Below are 18662 nucleotides of genomic sequence, written 5' to 3' on the forward strand. Positions count from 1 at the left end.
CAGTTTTCATGTACCAGAGCCCTATTCCTAATTGCACTCACCTTTCCCATCTCACCACCATTACTTCTCTTCTCAAAATTACTATAACCCCAGCACTCAGTTAACAATGAGTGTTCAGGATAAAAAGGAGTACGCTCCATAACACTCTACATTAGGAGGTGCCACTGTCAGCCTCAGCTTAGAAAAAGCCCCATTACCCTAAGACATGACAGTAAAACATTTATCTATTGTCTACCACTTCATAGCTTCTATTACTGTGAGAGAAATTAATTTTCTGGAAGAGGAAATGCCAGTTTTAGAATCCTGCTTTTCCAGGCCTTAACTTAAAATTTCAAGATACAGAAACAGTCATGATAATAAACTTTAGGAGGGTTATACTAGTATGGAAACATTTTGAGATGTGAGAGGCTTAAACATGGGATGTTGCATGAATTCTACCCATAGTGAAAGAGGATAGGTGATGCAGGGTATTGTTTCAATGAGAGCACAAGTATAGTAACTTCAACATATTTAAACATGAAATATTTCAGAAAGTACCACTTGCTTACATTTTAATTATACTAATTATCCATTTATAAAATAGATCTTTTATCATCCTTAACTGTAAGTTGGAAAGGTTCCCATGGTTTAGCATGCATCTTCAGGACAGTGGCTCTTGGACAAGTGAAGAGGAAGAGAACAAATATTCTTTAACCCAGATTGAATTTACAACCCAATGGAAAAACAGACCACCTTTATAGCTAGGTTCTATGTCAAACAATCAGAGCTCTTCCTTTGGTCCTGTAGTACCCAGCAGTCAAAGTACTAGGTGCAAATAGACTATATTTTTAGAACAATGTTTTACAGATATATAGTCATTTAAACTTGTCATCAATTTAGATTCAACTAAAATATGGGGTTCCATTATGAGCCTAGTACTTTTCTAGATATTTTTAGATAAATTATTTTAATCTTCATTGGTCAGATGAAGAATCAGAAGCTCTGAGACCTATCTCAGTCACACAAGTAGTAAGTGGTGGATAAAGTGTTAGAACTTAAGTCTATTTGATTTAAGAAATCAAGAAAGCACTAAGAAAGCTTAGTGCTTTCTATTATAAGATACTGTTTTTGTCAAATCACCATTAATTTGGGCCACATAAATCTGTCATAGGTTACTGTATTATTTTCCTAGGGCTGCTGTAACAAATTAACACAAAGTTGGTGGCTTAAAACAACAGAAAGGTATCCTCTCACAGTTCTGGGAGCCAGAAATCCATTATCAGTTTCATCGGGCTGAAATCAAGAGGTTGGTGGAGTCATATTCCCTCTGAAGGCTCTCTCAGAGAGAAACTCTTCCTTGCCTCTTCAAGGAAGGCACATTTCTTGAGGCACATTTCTTGGCTCATGGCCTTTCCGCTATGTTCACAGGCAACGGTATAGTATCTTCAGATATCTCTCTGCTTCCATCATCAAATCACCCTCTACCTTCTGTATGTCAAATCTCCCTTTGCTTCTATCTTATGAAGACATTTGTGATGGTATTTAGGGTTCACTTGGATATTCCAGGATAATCTCAATCTCTTCATCTCAAGATTTTTAATCTAATCATATCTGCAAAACTTTACTACATAAGATAACATTCACACATTTCAGTGATTAGGACCTGATATCTTTGTTTTTGTTTGTTTTTTAAATTTTTATTTTATATTAGAGTATAGTTGATTAACAATGTGTTAGTTTCAGGTGTACAACAAAGTGATTCAGTTATACATTTTCATGTATCTATTCTTTTTCAGATTCTTTTCCCAATTAGGTAGTTACACAATACTGAGCAGAGTTCCCTGTGCTATACAGTAGATCCTTGTCGGTTATCCATTTTAAATATAGCAGTGTGTACATGTCAATCCCAAACTCCCTAACTATTCCTCCCCCTTCCCACACCCTTCCCCCTGGTAACCATAAATTTGTTCTCTAAGTCTGTGAGTCTGTTTCTGTTTTATAAATAAGTTCATTTGTATCATTTTTTTGTTTTTTAGATTCTGCATATAAGTGATATCATACGATATTTCTCTTTCTCTGTCTGACTTACTTCACTCAGTATGACAGTCTCTAGAGGACCTGATATCTTTGAATGGTCATTATTCAGCATACTACAGTCCACCTTCTGGACCGCCAAAATTTATATCCGTTCCATACATAAAGTATGTTCACTCCACCCCAACATCCCCGCAAATTTCCACACATCATAGTATGAATTTCAGTCCAAAATCTCATTTAAATATCATGAGCTCAAAAATCCCAAGTCTCATCACCTAACCTAAATTAAGTATGGGTGAAACTCTAGGTATGATCCATATTGGGGCAAAAGTCCTCTATATCTCTGGATCTGTAAAACTTGAAAATAAAGTATCTATTCCCAAAATACAACAGTGGGAAAGGCATAGTACTAGTGTTACAGACATCCCCATTACAAAAAAGGGAAAGGGAAAAATGAAGGAAGAAAAGGGTCACCAGTCCCAACTAATTTCAAAAGCCAGCAGGACAAATTCCATTAGGTTTCAAGACCTGGGATTAGTCCTTTGTGGCTGGAGGGTCCTGCTTCTGCATCTGTGGTTCTGCCTTCTCTGCCCAAGGATCTGCCCTCACCATGACCCTTCCTTTACTTGAAAGCTAGTATGTGTTTGCAGCTGAATGGTTTTGTCAGCCTGTTTCCTGCTTGTAGAATTTGGGGAGTCTGACAGTTTTCCTTCATTTTGTCCTATCTCAGTTTCTTTCAGTGCAAGCAGGTAGTGTTTCTGCTGATATAGCATTCTCAAAAACTTTGTGGGTCTCCTGTGTATATCACAGGCATTCATATCAGTAGACAAGATGGTGCTCCCCAGATCTTTGATAATTTCTATTTCTTGCTTCTGTTGAGATGGCTGAGGGAACCCGTCAGTCACACGCACTAGCATAAGCTGTTCAGTCACACCACTGGCCTTTTCTTTAGAGCATACTTTCCGAATAATGAATCTTTTAATTTAGCATCTTTTGCAGTCTGGATAAGTTGAGAAGTTCCCAGTCAAGTGTTGGTTCCATTTTACTTAACAGTTCTTTCTTCACTTTATCTCTTTCCTCTCACGTTTTACTGTAAGCAGCAAGAAGAAACCAGACTGCACCTTCAACACTTTCCTTAGAAACTTCCTCATTTAAATTTCCAAGTTCACCACTTACTGCTTTCCACACAATTATAAGACACAGTTCACCTAAGTATCTGCCACTGTATAACATGAATTTCCTTTCCTCCAGTTTCTAATAACGTGCTCCCTATTTCCCCTATCTCTCACCAGCAGCATTTTTAATATTTCTATTTCTACCAACATTCTCTCTATGAAGATACAGGTATTCTCTAAGATGACACAGGCTTTCTCTACTGTGCTCTTCACTTCCTTCTGAGCCTCACCAAAGGGCCTTTAATATCTATATTTCTCCCAAAAGTACATTTAAGGCAATCTAGGCTTTTTCTATCATGTGCTTCAAAATACTTCCAGCCCATACTCATTACCTAGTTCCAAAGTCATTTCCACAGTTTTAGGTATATGCTATAGCAGCACCCCACTCTGAGGTATCAAAACCTGTGCTGGTTTCCTGTGTCTGCTGTAACAAATTATCACAAATTTGGTGTCTTAAAACAATAGAAATTTATTCCTTCACAGTTCTGGAGGCTGGAAGCCTAATATTAGTTTCACTGGGCCCAATTCAAGGTATCAGTAGGGCCAAGCTCCCTCCATAGGCTCTAGGGAGAAAATCTGGTTTCCTCCTCTTCCAGCTTCTATAGCCACATTCCTTGGCTCTTGGCTCCTTCGTCTTCACAGCCAGAGCTTTGCATCTTTATGTCTCTCTTTGTCTGCTTCCATCATCAAAGTGCCTTCTGCTATCTAATCACCCTGTGGGTCTAATCTCCCTGTCTCTCTTTTATAATAAGAACAAGTGATAGCATTTAGGACTGACCTTGATAATGCAGGATGATTTCCTCATCTCAAGATCCTTAACTTTATTACATCTGCAAAAATTTTATCATATAAATGTCACATTCACATACTCTGGGGATTAGGACCTGATATCTTTGGGTGACTGTTTTTCAGCATACTATAGTTATTATCTCCTAAAATAGGTATGCTCCTAGAAACCAGTCCTTAACCTTGGAAACGATTGAACAAAAATATTTTAATAATTGTATTTGGTTTAATATACTCATTTCATAGATTAAGTTTCTGAGGCCAAGATAAAGTAAATGATGTGCCTGATTGCACAGCAAATGTTTTGACACAACCAAGCCATGAACCGTATCTCTTTACTCCCACTCTTTTGCAGTATGTTCTTCTCTAAATGAATCACCAAGAATTGCTCATTTCTTAATTGTCACCAAATTACCCCAGAACCCAAATACAACTCTGAAGCTATAAATAACTGTCCCACAGTCAGCATCAATTTTAAAAGAGAGTAAATTCATCATGTATCTCTACTGAACAGTTAATAGTAACCTGAGGCAAATAGGAGGAATATGGGAAACAACCCATTTCAAGGATCACACAAACTTTCATTCGGAAGTTTGTATGAATGCAAGTATTTAGCATTTAGTTAAGTAATGAGGCCTGATTTATCTTCTAAGTTCTCAGAATTGTAGAACTTAGAACTCAATGGAATTTTAAAAGATAATTTACTTCAACCGCATTTTTCAGGTGGGTAATATGTTAATCACGCTTTCCAGACCAGGTGACGAGACCAAAGAAAGTCTTAAGTGTCTTGGCTCCAGGACACGGGGTTAAAAAGAGAAATTTATCTAATAAACATATAGAGAGGACGCATTATATTCCAGACAGTATATTAAGGGCTGGCAGGCAAAGGTTGGTGTGATGCATACAGTGTTCACCCTCAACAAGCTTTCTGTGTGTGAGGAAACTAGGTGGGTAAATTAATCAAGTGTGAGATTGTGTTAAAATACTAGATACTGAGTGTTGGGTTTGGTGGAGACAGTAGAGTGGTCAGGAAGGTTTCCTAGAGATGACATCTAACTGAGACCTGAAAGAAAGGGGACAAGGGGCAGGAACATCACTCCAGCCAGACCTAGGAGTGTGTGCAAAGGCTGCATGTGAAGGAACGAGGTATGTTCGGGAGCTAAAATCAACTCAGTATGTCTGTGATGGGGAGTTATAGTAAGAAAGGAGGTGGGGGTGAGGGCTTTACATGACATGCAAAGAGATGAAGTTATTATTTTGAGGGTACTGGGAAGAAACTGAAGTATTTCATAGAGAACTGGCTTGTGTAGATTTGTGCCTTACACAAATCAGAATGGCTAAGACTAGGGTGATTTTGTAATGCGGTACTTTGAGAGTGAATAGGCTGCTACTGATAACATGCCAGAACAAGAGGCGCATCTGAGACTGCTCCAGGCAAAGCAGGATGGAAGGTCACCCTAGCCAAGGCTGTCCTAGGTTTGAATTCTGCCTCACTTATGGTAACTATATAACTTCAGTCTGGCACCATAACTTTTAGACTCAGTCTTCTCATCTAAAGATAGTATGGGGGTAACAGTGACTCTTTTACCCATTTCACAGAATTTTTCTACAATCCAACTGATGAAAACATTAGAATTCTTTATAAACTATAAAATAAAGTAAGGTGGTATATGATATCACTTTTCTGTTTAATTTTTTATTATCTTATGACTTAGGGGTCTTTTCAGAAAATGGGATTATTAAAAACAACACAGTAGTCACAGCATAAAACAGTAATAAGAGCTAACATTTTTGAACTCTTAAAATGTGACAGGCCCTATATTGAGAAATTTACATTTATAGTCTCATTTGTAAATTTACAAACTCATCCTTCTAACAGTGATCAGGTAGGTGATATTATTATCCTCACTTAACAGTTGCACAGATCAAGTCCCTGGGAGTCCTTTGTCCAAGGCCACACAACTATGCAGTTTTAGAACCCAGATTCTACATCAAGAAGTTTGTCTGCAAAGCTCACGGTCTTAATAGGGGATGCAGTTGCATATATGCTGTCAGCAGCCTGCTCCCTTAAAAGACTTAAGTATACTCTTTCACAAGAAAAAGAGCCGTAGTCGATTTTTTTTCCCTAATCACCTAAACGAAGTAAATCTGAGACAATTTAGAATGGCAATGACAAGAAAAAATATACAGGTGGAGCAAGTAATATTGATGCCTCAGTAGTTCCCTTTGGGAATCTGCTGTGAAGTTGTAAAACCCCTTCCCAGGGATATGTGTAAGTTAAGAACTTCTGCAGGAGGAGCTATTTTAAAATTTTAAGTAGTGATCATTTAGCAAATCAGGAATGCTAAAGATGAAGCCATTTGGTATAGATCACAGGAACTACTTTTTCATGTCCCTAGTATGAAAGTAGTTCTGGGTTTTTTGTCAGATCAAGCTACAGTTTTAATATTTTTAGGTTATGTCAATTATACTGTAATTTATACCCTTTTCAAATATCTCTCTGCCTTCTCTTTTTTCTTTACTTCAAAAAGTAAAGCAAATATAAAATAGAGAAGGCCGATTTTAAATGCAAACTATATAAGTGTAATATTTTAGCAGAGAACTTAAGTCCTCAAATCTAAGTATATTTACATACTTCCCTCTCACGTGATGACACATTCTAGTGTATTTTGCTTTGTATTTCATAAGATACCCACCAATTTGTAAATTCTGCTCCACCCCAGTGGCCTGCCTGTTGTTTCCTGAAAACTTCATGTAAGGTTCTGTGCCTTCTTTTAGAATATTCTTACTCCTTTCTTCTTATCTAATTCTATCTGGAGTCCCTTATCCTCAGTGTGATACTCCCCTTGTCATTCATCCCTCCCTCAGTTACAGGTTGCTGTTTACTTAAATTCCACCCTGCTTCTTTGGAATTTAGTATAAACTGCCTTATATTACCTTCCAGCCGCCTGGGAAGATCTGTCTCTATCTCTAGATTGCAAACCCTTTGAGGGTATGGGCCAAAAAGCTCACAGTCATGGGATGAGAAACAAGTTTAACTACAGAATATCCTGAAAGCTGAGCATCTGTGATAATCCTGGTTCAAAACCATATCATAACTTGAAATATAAGATTTATTTTGAAATATTTAAAAATTGAGTCACTTTTATTTTTTCCTTTCATGCAGTAATCTGTCTTCTTCTAGTCTTCATAGTTACCTGTTTTGTCCTTATTTTGTTGTTGTTTTTCTTTCTTTTGTTCTTTTTTATTGTTCTGTCCTTGAACACATTTGTTACCTTCTATTCTTTATTTTTAGTTCTTCACTCTCTCCTCATCTTCAATTTTCAAATGTCTGCTACTAGTCTCTTAATGAAACTCTATGCTTCCCCCAAACTTCAGAACATTATGGATACTACAATTCCAAACCTTAAATTATTTCAGGTGTTCTAATATTTCTGTTTTTTAAAAAATGCCAAGTGCATTCCTCATTCCTTCTTTTTTCTAATAGTTTTAGTTTCCACTTCATCAAGTAATCTGCTGGTTGCTTTCCTGATACTTTCCCTTGAAATAAGAGAAGCATCACATTTACTTTTCCCTTATATAATACCCATCTGATGAGAGCACCGTTAAGCTACTACAAACACTAACTTCAACTTCTCCAAACTTCTCACCAAACCCCAGGCTCAGTGTGCCTTTTCTGTACTTCTTGGAGGACGTACCAAACTCTCCCCATGCTGTTCCCTTCCTCCTACCTCCCACCTTCAGAAGGCTTCTCTAGCCTAGAATACTTCCCAACTGTTTTCTGTTAGAGTGCCCTGCTTGTTTTCCATACAGTTACCCCAATTTTTCATCACATATCTCTTTATTTGTTTGTTTTTTTTGATATTGTCTGTAGAGTGAAGCTCTGAGAGAGCAAAACCAGCATCTTTGTTCAGCATGTATTTAAGTGTCAGACAGTATCTGACACAAAGCAGGCACTTAGTATATTTCTGTTGAATGAATAAATGATCTCATTTAATCTCTACCATGTAGAAAAGAGAGATAGGTATTGTTAATATCCTTGTTTTACTGATGACAACTTGCCCAAGTGATACACTATTGTCTGGCAGTTTGGAGCCTCAAATGCACCCACTTCTGTGTCTACAAAGCTTACTTTTGATCCAGGCCCATAATTGTAATCACTTTTAATCAAAGCCCACACTTTTAACCCCTCTACCCTTCTGCCTCTTTAGCAGGAACTCAGATTTAGCCTTCCTTGCTCTGATACCGTGGCTGCGATTACTTCTGTGGGATTCCTTTTAGATCACAGGTTCTCATTTCAGTTAATTTAACATCCAGTTGAATGCCAGGGATTGGGTTATATTTCCCTCACACCTTTCTTGTCATGTCAGCCCTTTTGCAGCGCTACTCATTAGCTTGATCTCCTTCCTGAGAGTTCAAAACCCTTGTCTTCATCACTCCAGCAAAGCATCTCCTCCTCCTTTCACAGTCTATGTCTAAATGCTCTATGGCCTTTTCTGCTTTTCCTCTGGCTTCTAACATTCTAATTATATGTTCTTTACCATCTCTCTTGCTTCAGCCTTAAAGCATTTATGTAGTTTCATTCGCCAACTTTTTATACCATAATCTGATTAATATCCCTAGCACTTTTTCTCTTCATCTTTGTGGAATCACATCCTTCTATAGAGACATTCCAAAAAATGCCCTAGAAATCTGGCTTACTACATTGCTAATTACTGTTATTAATAACATTGTAAATATATCTCACTTCAGATCATAAATAGTATAAAAATTAGTGTCATGTTTCCTCATGTTGCAGAATATTAATTTTTCTTTTAATAATTCTATCAATAAATCAAAGCTATCCCTATAGATAGATGGAAATCCATCTGTCTATATCTGTATCGATCTATCTATATAATTTGAAACAAACTGTAAAAAGAAGCTTGGCTTTTAATTATTATTACAGTAACAAACCAATCTAACATACGTAAATAGTCAGATTCTGCATATAATAAAAATAAATCTAATTCAGCAATCAGTGCCAAAAGGTTCTTTCTTGAGAGAAGTATGTGAATACACATATGCTATGAATTTAAATTTTAACTCCTGTCAGTGTCTCAGTGTTTTCTAATAAAGCTATGTGCATTTCTATATTTGGTCAACCTGAAATACACATGCATGTACGTTTTACATTTTTCCCCTTTGATAACCAGTATTAAAATGAGAACATTCGTTTCATTTTAAAGAGCTACAGTTGGCAGGGGTGTACAGAGAAGCTTTATAATCTAAGTGAGGTTCTGGAAGTTGGAAATATTAAAGACCTCCAAATTAGTGTTCATCTTTTTGAAGTAAACGATGACTTCAAAAAGAAGCAAAATAATTATTTGATTTCCTAAATCATCTTCACTTTCTTTCTCTTATAGGAGTCTAGACAAATGCCAAAAGGTCAGAAAATTGACAAAGTAATTAGTAAGTGTTGCATATACTGAAACAACTTTTAGAAGAAAGGTGAAATGAATGTGTAGGGAGAGTTACTGGGAACAGAATATTTAACCTGAAGGGAAAATGCAGATTGATGGTTTAGTAACTAGACAATCAGCGTCCATTCTCAGAAGGTGCTTATTCGTGGTTTGCCCAGTTCACGAAAGGCAAAGCTTTAAGAAATTGGCCTGAGTGCTGGGATAATGGGACTTCACTGGAGATTCAAAATGAGAAGAGGCACCTGGTGGAGTATGTTGAATTTGCATTGCTGAAGACTTTTTTGCATAGAATATAAACTACATGTTTTGGTTGTTGATGTGCCCAAGTGATACATCCAAAAACAGCTAGGCTACTGGTTCTAAATGTAACATGGGATGCTAAGGAATGATAATGGATGACTTTCTCTTGCTTAAGTGGTATGTAAGGGGTTTAGACATGAGGGAAAAGGAAAAAAAAAAAAAAAGAAAGGAAAAGGAGGAGAAAATAATGAAGTGGTGAAGGGGTGATAAAATATCAGGGATTCACAATGCCTCAGATGGCTGCTATTTCAGACGTATAACTGCCTCAAGATAGAACTATTAGAAAGCAGCTGATGGGTCTTGAATTGTAGATTCTATGAATATGTCAAGTTATCCTCAAACAGGGGCAGTGCCTCAAAAAAGGTTAAGGATGAGCTAACACATATGTTTATCAGTAAAACATGTTAACATAAGGTCCTTGAAAGAAAAGAATAATGATGATAGGAAATAATAATTATTATGGAAAAATGCCTGTTTAAAAGAATTCTTAATTTGCAATTAGGATTAATTAATTAGAATTATTAAAGTTAGTAATATTTTTAAAGTTCTTAATTTTGCTCTTTAGAATTAAGTTCCAGTTAACCCCTGCTATTCATAATTAAGTTATCACTGTAGTGAAATTATTAGGTTATATTTAGTTGACAGTTACGTGAAGTTGGGGATATATTGACTTAATATTTTACCTCATCTGTTATGGTTAATTAAATGATTCATTAATATCTTAATGTCATTGCTCATTGTAGGAAGCATGCCAAACATTTGAAACTTCCTCATTAATGATAACACACATACTGACAGATTAGATATAGGTAAAGGTAGACAGGTTTAGGCTGAAGAATTATTAGGTGAAGTATAAAATGAGGCAATACTTTACTGCCAGCACCATGAATCTATCAAATGGTAATTGGATGCACGTGTTAGCAGCAGTAAAAAGTCACTGTCCAGTTGTCCACCTTACATGGGAATCTACTCTGAGTGTCACCTTTGATTTATTGTTCCAATTAGGACATAGCGTTCAAAGAAAGAATACAACTGACCTGATTTAAAAGCAAGGAAATCTTTAAGGTCATTATTTTGTGGGTGACCCAGCTCCCTTTTAGATATCTTGAAATTTTCTATTTGTGCAAAATCTGTACTAAATAAATACTTGGTTTTAAACTAATTCTGTAAAACATTGACACATTTTATTCATTAATTCGGTACCAGAGTGTCACTGGTGGCTTCCCAAGGTGCAGGTATATTTTCTTACACTAATTTTATAAGGCACATTTCTAGGTTATCACTTGTTATACCGACTGACCAGCACAGGTAGAGGTAATAGGCACTGAAAGAACAAGTCCCAATTATGAAAAGTAAATATTTTTAATCTGCAAAGCCAAGTAACAAACACCATTTGTCAAATGGCAAAGGTAAATGATCTTAAAACATTGCAATATATCAATACATGAAAAATTAAGATACTTCTGCATAAAAAGCTTGAGACAAAATGAGTTTCATTACTCTGCTAGATTGTAATAAAACTGTATTAAAATTATCATAAATCTTATGCCCAATTTTACTGGAAAATTAAAGGAGAACTTTAATTTCTGGGAGGGAAATGCTAAAGTTTTACTTACACTAAGCAAACATCAACTATTAATGCTGACAAATGTTGGAACAGTAATACTAAAAACGTCATCTGAATTACTCTTCATTGCAAAGTTCACAGAATTAATGTTAAGATAGATTAAAATCACTTTGAACTAATACGCATGTATTATTCTTCCTTCTGAAGCATAATAAAGAAATATCATTTGTACTGCAATTTTGGATAAGTGTACAGACATTTAAGGCTTAGGAAAGATGGAGATATTCATAGGCAGCTCATAAATGTGAGGAACATTAGCTCCATTTCAAATGAGCCGTCAACTTTTTTCCAACATTTTGGCTTGTGGAAAGTCAGACGTTTGGATAATAAATGGGGTTTGCCTCTGAACATTAAGGTAATTGTGTAGGAATTTAAAGTGCTCATTCAGGTTCTACCATAAGTTCATTAAAAAATGAAGAAATGAACTGGAGTAAGGCTTTTCGCTCTAAACTGGGTAGTAAAATTGTAGAGGAAAAGTGCATGCAGTGGAGTTTCCTTCATTGCATAAGGCACAATTCTTCTTCTTTTAAGCTCTGTGCTTAAACATCATTTTGAAAACACCTGTTTTTAAAGAATGGTGCGTGCCTTTCGGTAATAGATTACTAAAATACTCAAGACCTAGAGATTGGTATCTCTGAATTCTCATACTCCAGTATTGGCATGTGATTTCTGCCAACTGTTTTCTTGAGTTTCTTGTAGTAGACGGTTATAAATCAGGTTTATAAAGAGGAAACTCTCTGTAATTGTGCATTTTTAATGGATTTATGATAAATCCATCAAAGTGGAGGGTCCATATGGTAGGAATGCAGTAAAGGTAACAGGACAGTGTCATGTAAACATTAAATAGTGCCTTCCACCTTCATAAATCCTCGATCCTCATGATTTAATGCTGCCAGTTATAAATTATGCAACCAAACTCTAGAAACAACCACAACTTAAATAAGACACCAGTGGAAGCCATAAGTTTTATATAGGTTTTTCTTCCCAGAAAACTGTTGTATATTTATTAGGAGATAATATTCAAGTCCTTATTTTCCTCAAAAATTATTTTCTTATTTAACTTCCTAAAATAAGCTCTAGTCCTGATTAAAAAGTAATAATGTAAACCTTATTTACAAGACAATAATCAGTCATTTCTATGTGGTGGAATACCTTTTTGATTTGCGGAGTCATTTTAAAGCTTCAGGTCTCTAAGATTTGCTCCTTTTAGAGTCATACATCAGAAGTTTCTTCAGCAGCCCAATTTCACACTTGTACTTACAATCAAATTGTTTTATTACATGTGGGAACAATTAAACATTTGGCCCTCAGCTGTAAACAATTACTATATACAATCATATTCATGGATTTTTCTTAGTCATGTATTCCTAATGCCTTCTGTGAGATGGATGTATGTGTACATTGTGTGTCCATGAGCAGTTATATTCTCAAATGTAATATCAAAAGAGAGATTTCACCCAGAGAATGCACTAACATTGTCTGATAACATGCAGACACCTGCAATAATAACTTTAACATACTCACTCTTTTCCACTGTCATTTTACTGCTCTTCCAATTTCCTTCTGATGAACAGTTGGTGTGCATAGCAAAAAGGCAATTAAGGATCTGGATAATTTGGTTTTTAGAGTTTTGTGGTGTCTACTTCTGATATATCGACAGCAATGTTGTCAGTAGTAGCGAGGTAGAAGAAATAAGTAATGATAAAACCAAATCGACTTGGGCTTTAATCTGGCTGTCAATTTCTAGTTGAATGACCTTGGGTAATTTACTTTTTTTCAGGGTTAGTTTTCATATTTGAAAAATGTGGATAGTCCTATCTAAATCACAGAACAATTATGAGTGTTAAATGAGATATATATTTAAAGAAATAGGGCTCATACTGCATACTCAGTGCACACTGATTTCTCTAATGTCTCACATACTCCTTTCCTGAAAAGACTCATAAGCACTGTGGCTTTCCATTTTGAGAGTATCTATCCTTGACTCTCTCAAGTTTAGGGATACATTTTCTTTTCACTAGACTCCCCTTTTCTATAAGTGACAATCAGGGGAGTAGCCCACAGCTGTTTTACTCACATCCAGAAATAAGTCCACTGGTTCCAGTTGCACGGGTACCTAACAGCTGTATCCAGCCTTTCTAGTAGGCCAGAACTGGAGACGAGTGGTAATGTTTCAAGGGCAAAGCTCTAGATGTAAAGAATGATATAACAAACCTAAATGAGCCCGAGCATATCTAGTGACAGATACGCCACAGCTATTCTAAATTATTCAAGCTTTCTCAGACTTCTAGCAGGAGAAACATAATTCATCACTGCTCCCTTTATTCTACTCTCATATAATGGCAAAGGAGCAAACAAAAAATACCCCACCCCTAAAAATTTATAATAATCACTCAAAATGGAGAAGAGTTTCTCTAGCACATGTAATATTTTTAGAACCATCCAATTTCTGGGAACCAACTTTGGAGGTAGAGGTTAAAAATGATTTTTCAGTGCTCAAGGGTGATTTCCTTACTTCTCTTTTGTTAGCATTTTGCTGGCAAAAAGCCAGTAAAACAGTTGTTTAATTACCCAGGACCATCACAAACATGTAACCTCTTAGATAAGCTGTTACTGTATTTTAGCAGCAGTAATACTAGGGTCAAAAGTAACAAAGAAAATTAAGCTTCAAATAAGCAAACCTTAAAAGAACAGCTTTGTGTATTGAGAATAATTAATAACTTGTTTAGGAAAATGTCACTGAAATGTGGTTTTTGGACAAGGAACTGACACTCTTCAGAGGTTAGATACCCTAATATTTAACAGGCTACCATTTGGTGGGCTGGCTGGCTGGTTACCCTGTAGGCATAGCAAAAGTTTGTTCTCATGTAATTATGCAACATTTAGACAATATCTTAATGATACCATGTAGTTCAGCTGAATCAGTCCAGCTGGAAACTGTAGCAGCATTCTGATTACCCAGCCACATGTGAAATGAAAGCTGTTTCAACCTCTACTATTCACTTGCTATGTCTTGATACAGATGTTCTTGGAAAACCTAAATTATTTATGGTTTGACATTATTTAACATAGCAAGCTCCACCCCCTTTCATTTTCAACCATTGATTAGGATTGCATTACTATATGATATTATAATTTTAACAGGGACTATTAGTTATCATTTATCACATGGAAGACGTATTAGTATATTTTAAACAGGATGAAAATTTTCCACACTTGTTTTTACACGATAAAAATCATATACTTTTCTCTTTGCAGATAATTCTTACTGTAAAAAGATATTTTAATGTGTACACTGGAAACCATTTGCTAAATGGTTAATCACACAGTGATCATTATTTTAGAAAACGGTAATTTAAGTTGCATAAATAAACTACTATAGATTGCTCCTTACATCACATCATAAAGACACTTAAAATACAGCAATAGCAAAGTCAAGTTAGTGTAAAAAAAAATTTGCTCAAGGTTAACACTCTGAAATTTTATTATATTTCTTTGAGTTATTTCCATGAACTAAAAATACAAAGAATTTCAGTCCCTGTGAATTTTTTTTTTTTTTTTATCTCCCAGCTCACTCTTCAGTAAGTGTTTGGGCCACTTCTTCCCCATCGTCCTACCTGGATGATATCACAACTCTTGTGTTTTAGAAGTGAATAAAAGTATTAAAATTTTAAATTAATAACCATAACATCTATACATCATATCTAATAAATTCAGGTAACAAGTTACTTTGGAGCAAAAAAAAAAAATGACATTACTTCAGCCACTTCTTATGAATAAGAATGGAAAAAATATAGGTAATGGACTATAGGTACATCTCTGGTAGTAAACATCAAATGGAATACTTTAAAACACTTACACAAATCTTTTTTATTACTTGTAAACATATTGTTAATTTTAGTAAATGGAAATAGCAGCTGAGGAGGAACAGAAGTTAATGTTGAAGGTATGTGAGTCCCCAAGTAAGAAATATGTCTTATTTCTTGTAAATCTTTATTTTAAAAAGATAATGCTAAGTTCTTCTTAACTGTCTTTCCCATTAATACCAGATACTTTCTGGGCTAAGGAATCATGAAGTATATGACTCATGTATTTAAGTTAGCTAGCAAATATATGCTTGGAATTCCCAAACAACTGACACAAAAAAATCCTTTGAAAAGGTGACTTGGAACCACCTTTGAGATAATGCTAAATGGTCATTAAAGATGTTTAAATGTTATTGTCTTCAGTGTGCCATGACATAGCCTCAGGGATCCTTTCAAATTGCAATCAATAGAGGATGAATAAGTCTCACCACTTGAAAGTAAGCAGGAAAGGAAGCCAACAGAGTAATCTGGCTTTGCTGGACTGATTCAGGAAGAGACACAATGTTCACTCCTCCTCTTCTGGTTCTCCCTCCCCCTACCCAACCCACATCCCTGCAAGAAAGAAAGAAGAGAAAGAGCTAAAGAAGGAAAGAGGGAGGGAGAAAGGAAAAAGGCAAGAAATCCAAGGATGGAGCATAATTTGTACTGAGGTGAAAACCTCATCCTATGGGATAAACCAACACCATGGAAACAGACTTATGACTTTTACTTTGAAAATAAAAGAATGACAATGAAATTTGTGTGAGGTCTGTGTGACTCCAGTCCCAGATGTTTACAGTGCTGTAGTACTATGGCTCTGCAATATGAGAGGTTTGAGAAGAAACGAGTACAACAGGACACCACAAAGCAGCGCATATGCTATTGACAATGCAGACATGAGCATCATGTTACCAAGAGAGAAGGCAGGCAGAAGACAAATAGCAGCGGTGGTGCCTGAAAAGCTAACTTCATGGACTGCAATCACTCAAACCAACATGAGGGACCAAAAAAAAAATCAAAACCAGAAAAATGCTTTTGCTCCTATCTAGAGGGGTGGTAGGGTAAAGGGATGGGGGTGGGGGAGAGTGAAATTGACTTTTCTTTCTTAAATAAAGTTCCCATAAAGTCCCTATAATTGACAGCGGATAATTATTTTCAGCTTGAGGAAACTGTCCTGAAACTCTTAATAAGATTGCCAGCCAAAAGAACAAAATGTGTTTACTTGAGCCATTTCCAGAAGGGAGGGAAAGGAGACCTTGGGGTGAGGTGGGGAAAGGCGATGGAGACAGAGAGGGGCATCTATGCACTGCAACAACTCTTGGGCGCCCTGCGTGGTCCCGCGAGTGACAAGCCAGAGAGACGGGGCGGGCAGGGTGGCAAAGAGCCTGGGTGGGGGTGGGAGGGAGCGCGCTACGGGGAGGGGGTTAGGTGGCGCAATGTATACACCCGGGGGGGGGTGATTTAGTGTGAAAGTATTCCACTTAATCATTTTACAGGAGTTGGGGACGTAAATATTTAGCTGGCCACATCTGGAACAGATTCCCCCCCCCCTCCGTGGGGTGGGGTGGATAATTGGAAGGAGGGGAGCGCGCATTTGTTACTTACTGTACGGGCAGTTCTCCTTCTTGGTACCGCTGACCTTCCCGTTCTCAATCTTGAGAAAGTACTTGGTGAAAGAGAAGAGCTTTCTCCAGCGGACATCTCCTTGGAGGTGATTGTAGCTCCGCACATGCCTCCCCGCACTGGAAGGAGAGGAGAAGGACGAGGAAGAAGAGGAGTTGGTGGCCTCTGGTGACACCATGCCCTGACCAAGGGCTTGGCAGGTGACAGGGACGGAAGACACTAAGAACAGCAACAAGAAGCAGCAGCAGCAGCCGGGCAGGTGGGGAAAGGCTGAGGCACAATGTGTCAGTATCCATTTCCACATTGTACTGAAACTCTCGGCACTGGAAATTGTCTCATCAGAAGGAACATACTGGAACGGTAAGACCTGGTGCGAGGCAAGGAGACAGCTGGAGGTGGCGGCCGCTGGTTAGCTCCCTCTGGGCTCGGATCTGGCCAGAAGTGAAAGCACCAACATCCATAACTCCTCGGAAGGGCCGGCTGCCTCTTCTCGCTCCTTTCTCGGATCCGCTGCCGCGCGCCCCTCGGTCTCCCGGTGAATGTGGACGTGGTTGGCCGCAGTAGCAGGAGCTGGTGGTGGCCGTCGCGGTGTGGGTAACCCTCGATCTTCGCTCCCCCGGGAGTTACTTTGTTCTCTTCTTCACTCCTTTCTTCACCATGTTAGATGCAGAAAAAGGTCTGAAAAACAGATGACAACACGGTGAACAAAACCCAAAGGGGCTGGGGTGGGAGGCTGGGGGAGGTATCTGCGCCCTTCTGCGGTTGGCACCTTCTGGTCCCTCTCCGCACAGCCCCAGCTTGCTGGCCAGTTCTAAAAGTGAGTCCCTTTGAGTTGTCAGAACTGGAGTCAGCTGCCCGGTCGCCGTTGTTCTCTTCCCCCTCTTGCTTTCTCTTTTTGGTGGTGCCTGTTGATTTGAAGCCTCCAGAAAGTCACTTCTTGTTTGGAGGGGATGGCGGTTGGTGTTTTGTTTGGCCCTATTTCCCTCCCCCCGCCGCCCCCCTTCCTTTGGAAAGCCCGCTTGTAAACAGGTTGAAGCCTGGAGTCTAAATGTCAGTGATTCTAAGCCAGAGGTGGGCTCTGCCTCTGCTGGCCAAACCTCATTTGCAGGGGTGGAGAAGCGGGGGGCGGGCGGGGGGAAAGGGGGTCAAACGGCGGTGGGACATCTGAAACCCTCGGCTGCTGGGAACGCCGAGGAGAGGGAGGGGGAGGGGGCAGGGAGTGGGGAGAGCAGGGGAGCCAGGAGAAGGGAGCGCGATGCCTCTGCCTGGAGCTCGGGGGCTGCGGGTCCTTTCCTCGCCACCCGGGCCGCCGCAGCCTGCAGCCTCCGCCAGCGCCTCCAGCTTGGGCTAATTGCTGCGAAAGCGTCCTTGTGCTCGCAGCGCTGGTCACCGGAGCGAGCAGTATCCTCACGCTTTCCGAGTTTTGCTGTCTTCCAGTCTGAACCAATCCCCTCTGGGGAGCCCCTTTCTCACTTGTTTTCCAGTATAGGATTTTTTATTTATTTTTTCCTTTTGGCAGTGAAGTACTTGAGAGCCACCTGGAGCCTGGGGTTTGGCTGACTTTTTTTTCCCCCCTCGCTCGCAGAAGCAGGGGAGGGCTGAGGGAGAAAACAGAAGATGCTGAGGATAAACCCTCCAAGGCAGTAGATTATAAACTGGTGGGAGCGAGCAAAGAAAAGGAAGACATAATTAGCTTCCTTTCCTCCTCTTCTGCCAGCTTCCAAGGAGGTCTCTGCTTTAATGAATCACTGATTTCTCGCTTCCTTTGCTGAAGTAAAAAGTTCACACTTTGGCCCTCTCTGACTTTTAAGCTCAGGGAGATTTATCA

General features: G+C 38.4%; 1 protein-coding gene across 2 annotated transcripts in view; it reads right to left on the reverse strand.

Annotated features, from left to right (window-relative positions):
• FGF10 (fibroblast growth factor 10) overlaps positions 1–17847 on the reverse strand; it is an 82528-nt gene extending 64681 nt beyond the window's left edge. The window contains exons 1-2 of one of the 2 annotated variants that reach the window (XM_060146055.1): positions 17604–17847; positions 16817–17512 (exon numbers count right to left, since the gene is read on the reverse strand). In XM_060146055.1, the coding sequence (XP_060002038.1) occupies positions 16817–17138 (322 nt within the window). In that variant the 5' untranslated portion in view covers positions 17139–17512; positions 17604–17847. Of the gene's footprint in view, positions 1–16816 lie in introns of both variants that reach the window. The other variant, XM_060146054.1, reaches the window with a different exon arrangement.
• Between the last annotated feature and the right edge of the window lie 815 nt (positions 17848–18662).

This window comes from Lagenorhynchus albirostris, chromosome 3, assembly GCF_949774975.1.
Source record: "Lagenorhynchus albirostris chromosome 3, mLagAlb1.1, whole genome shotgun sequence".
In the NCBI taxonomy this organism is placed as follows: Eukaryota; Metazoa; Chordata; class Mammalia; order Artiodactyla; family Delphinidae; genus Lagenorhynchus; species Lagenorhynchus albirostris.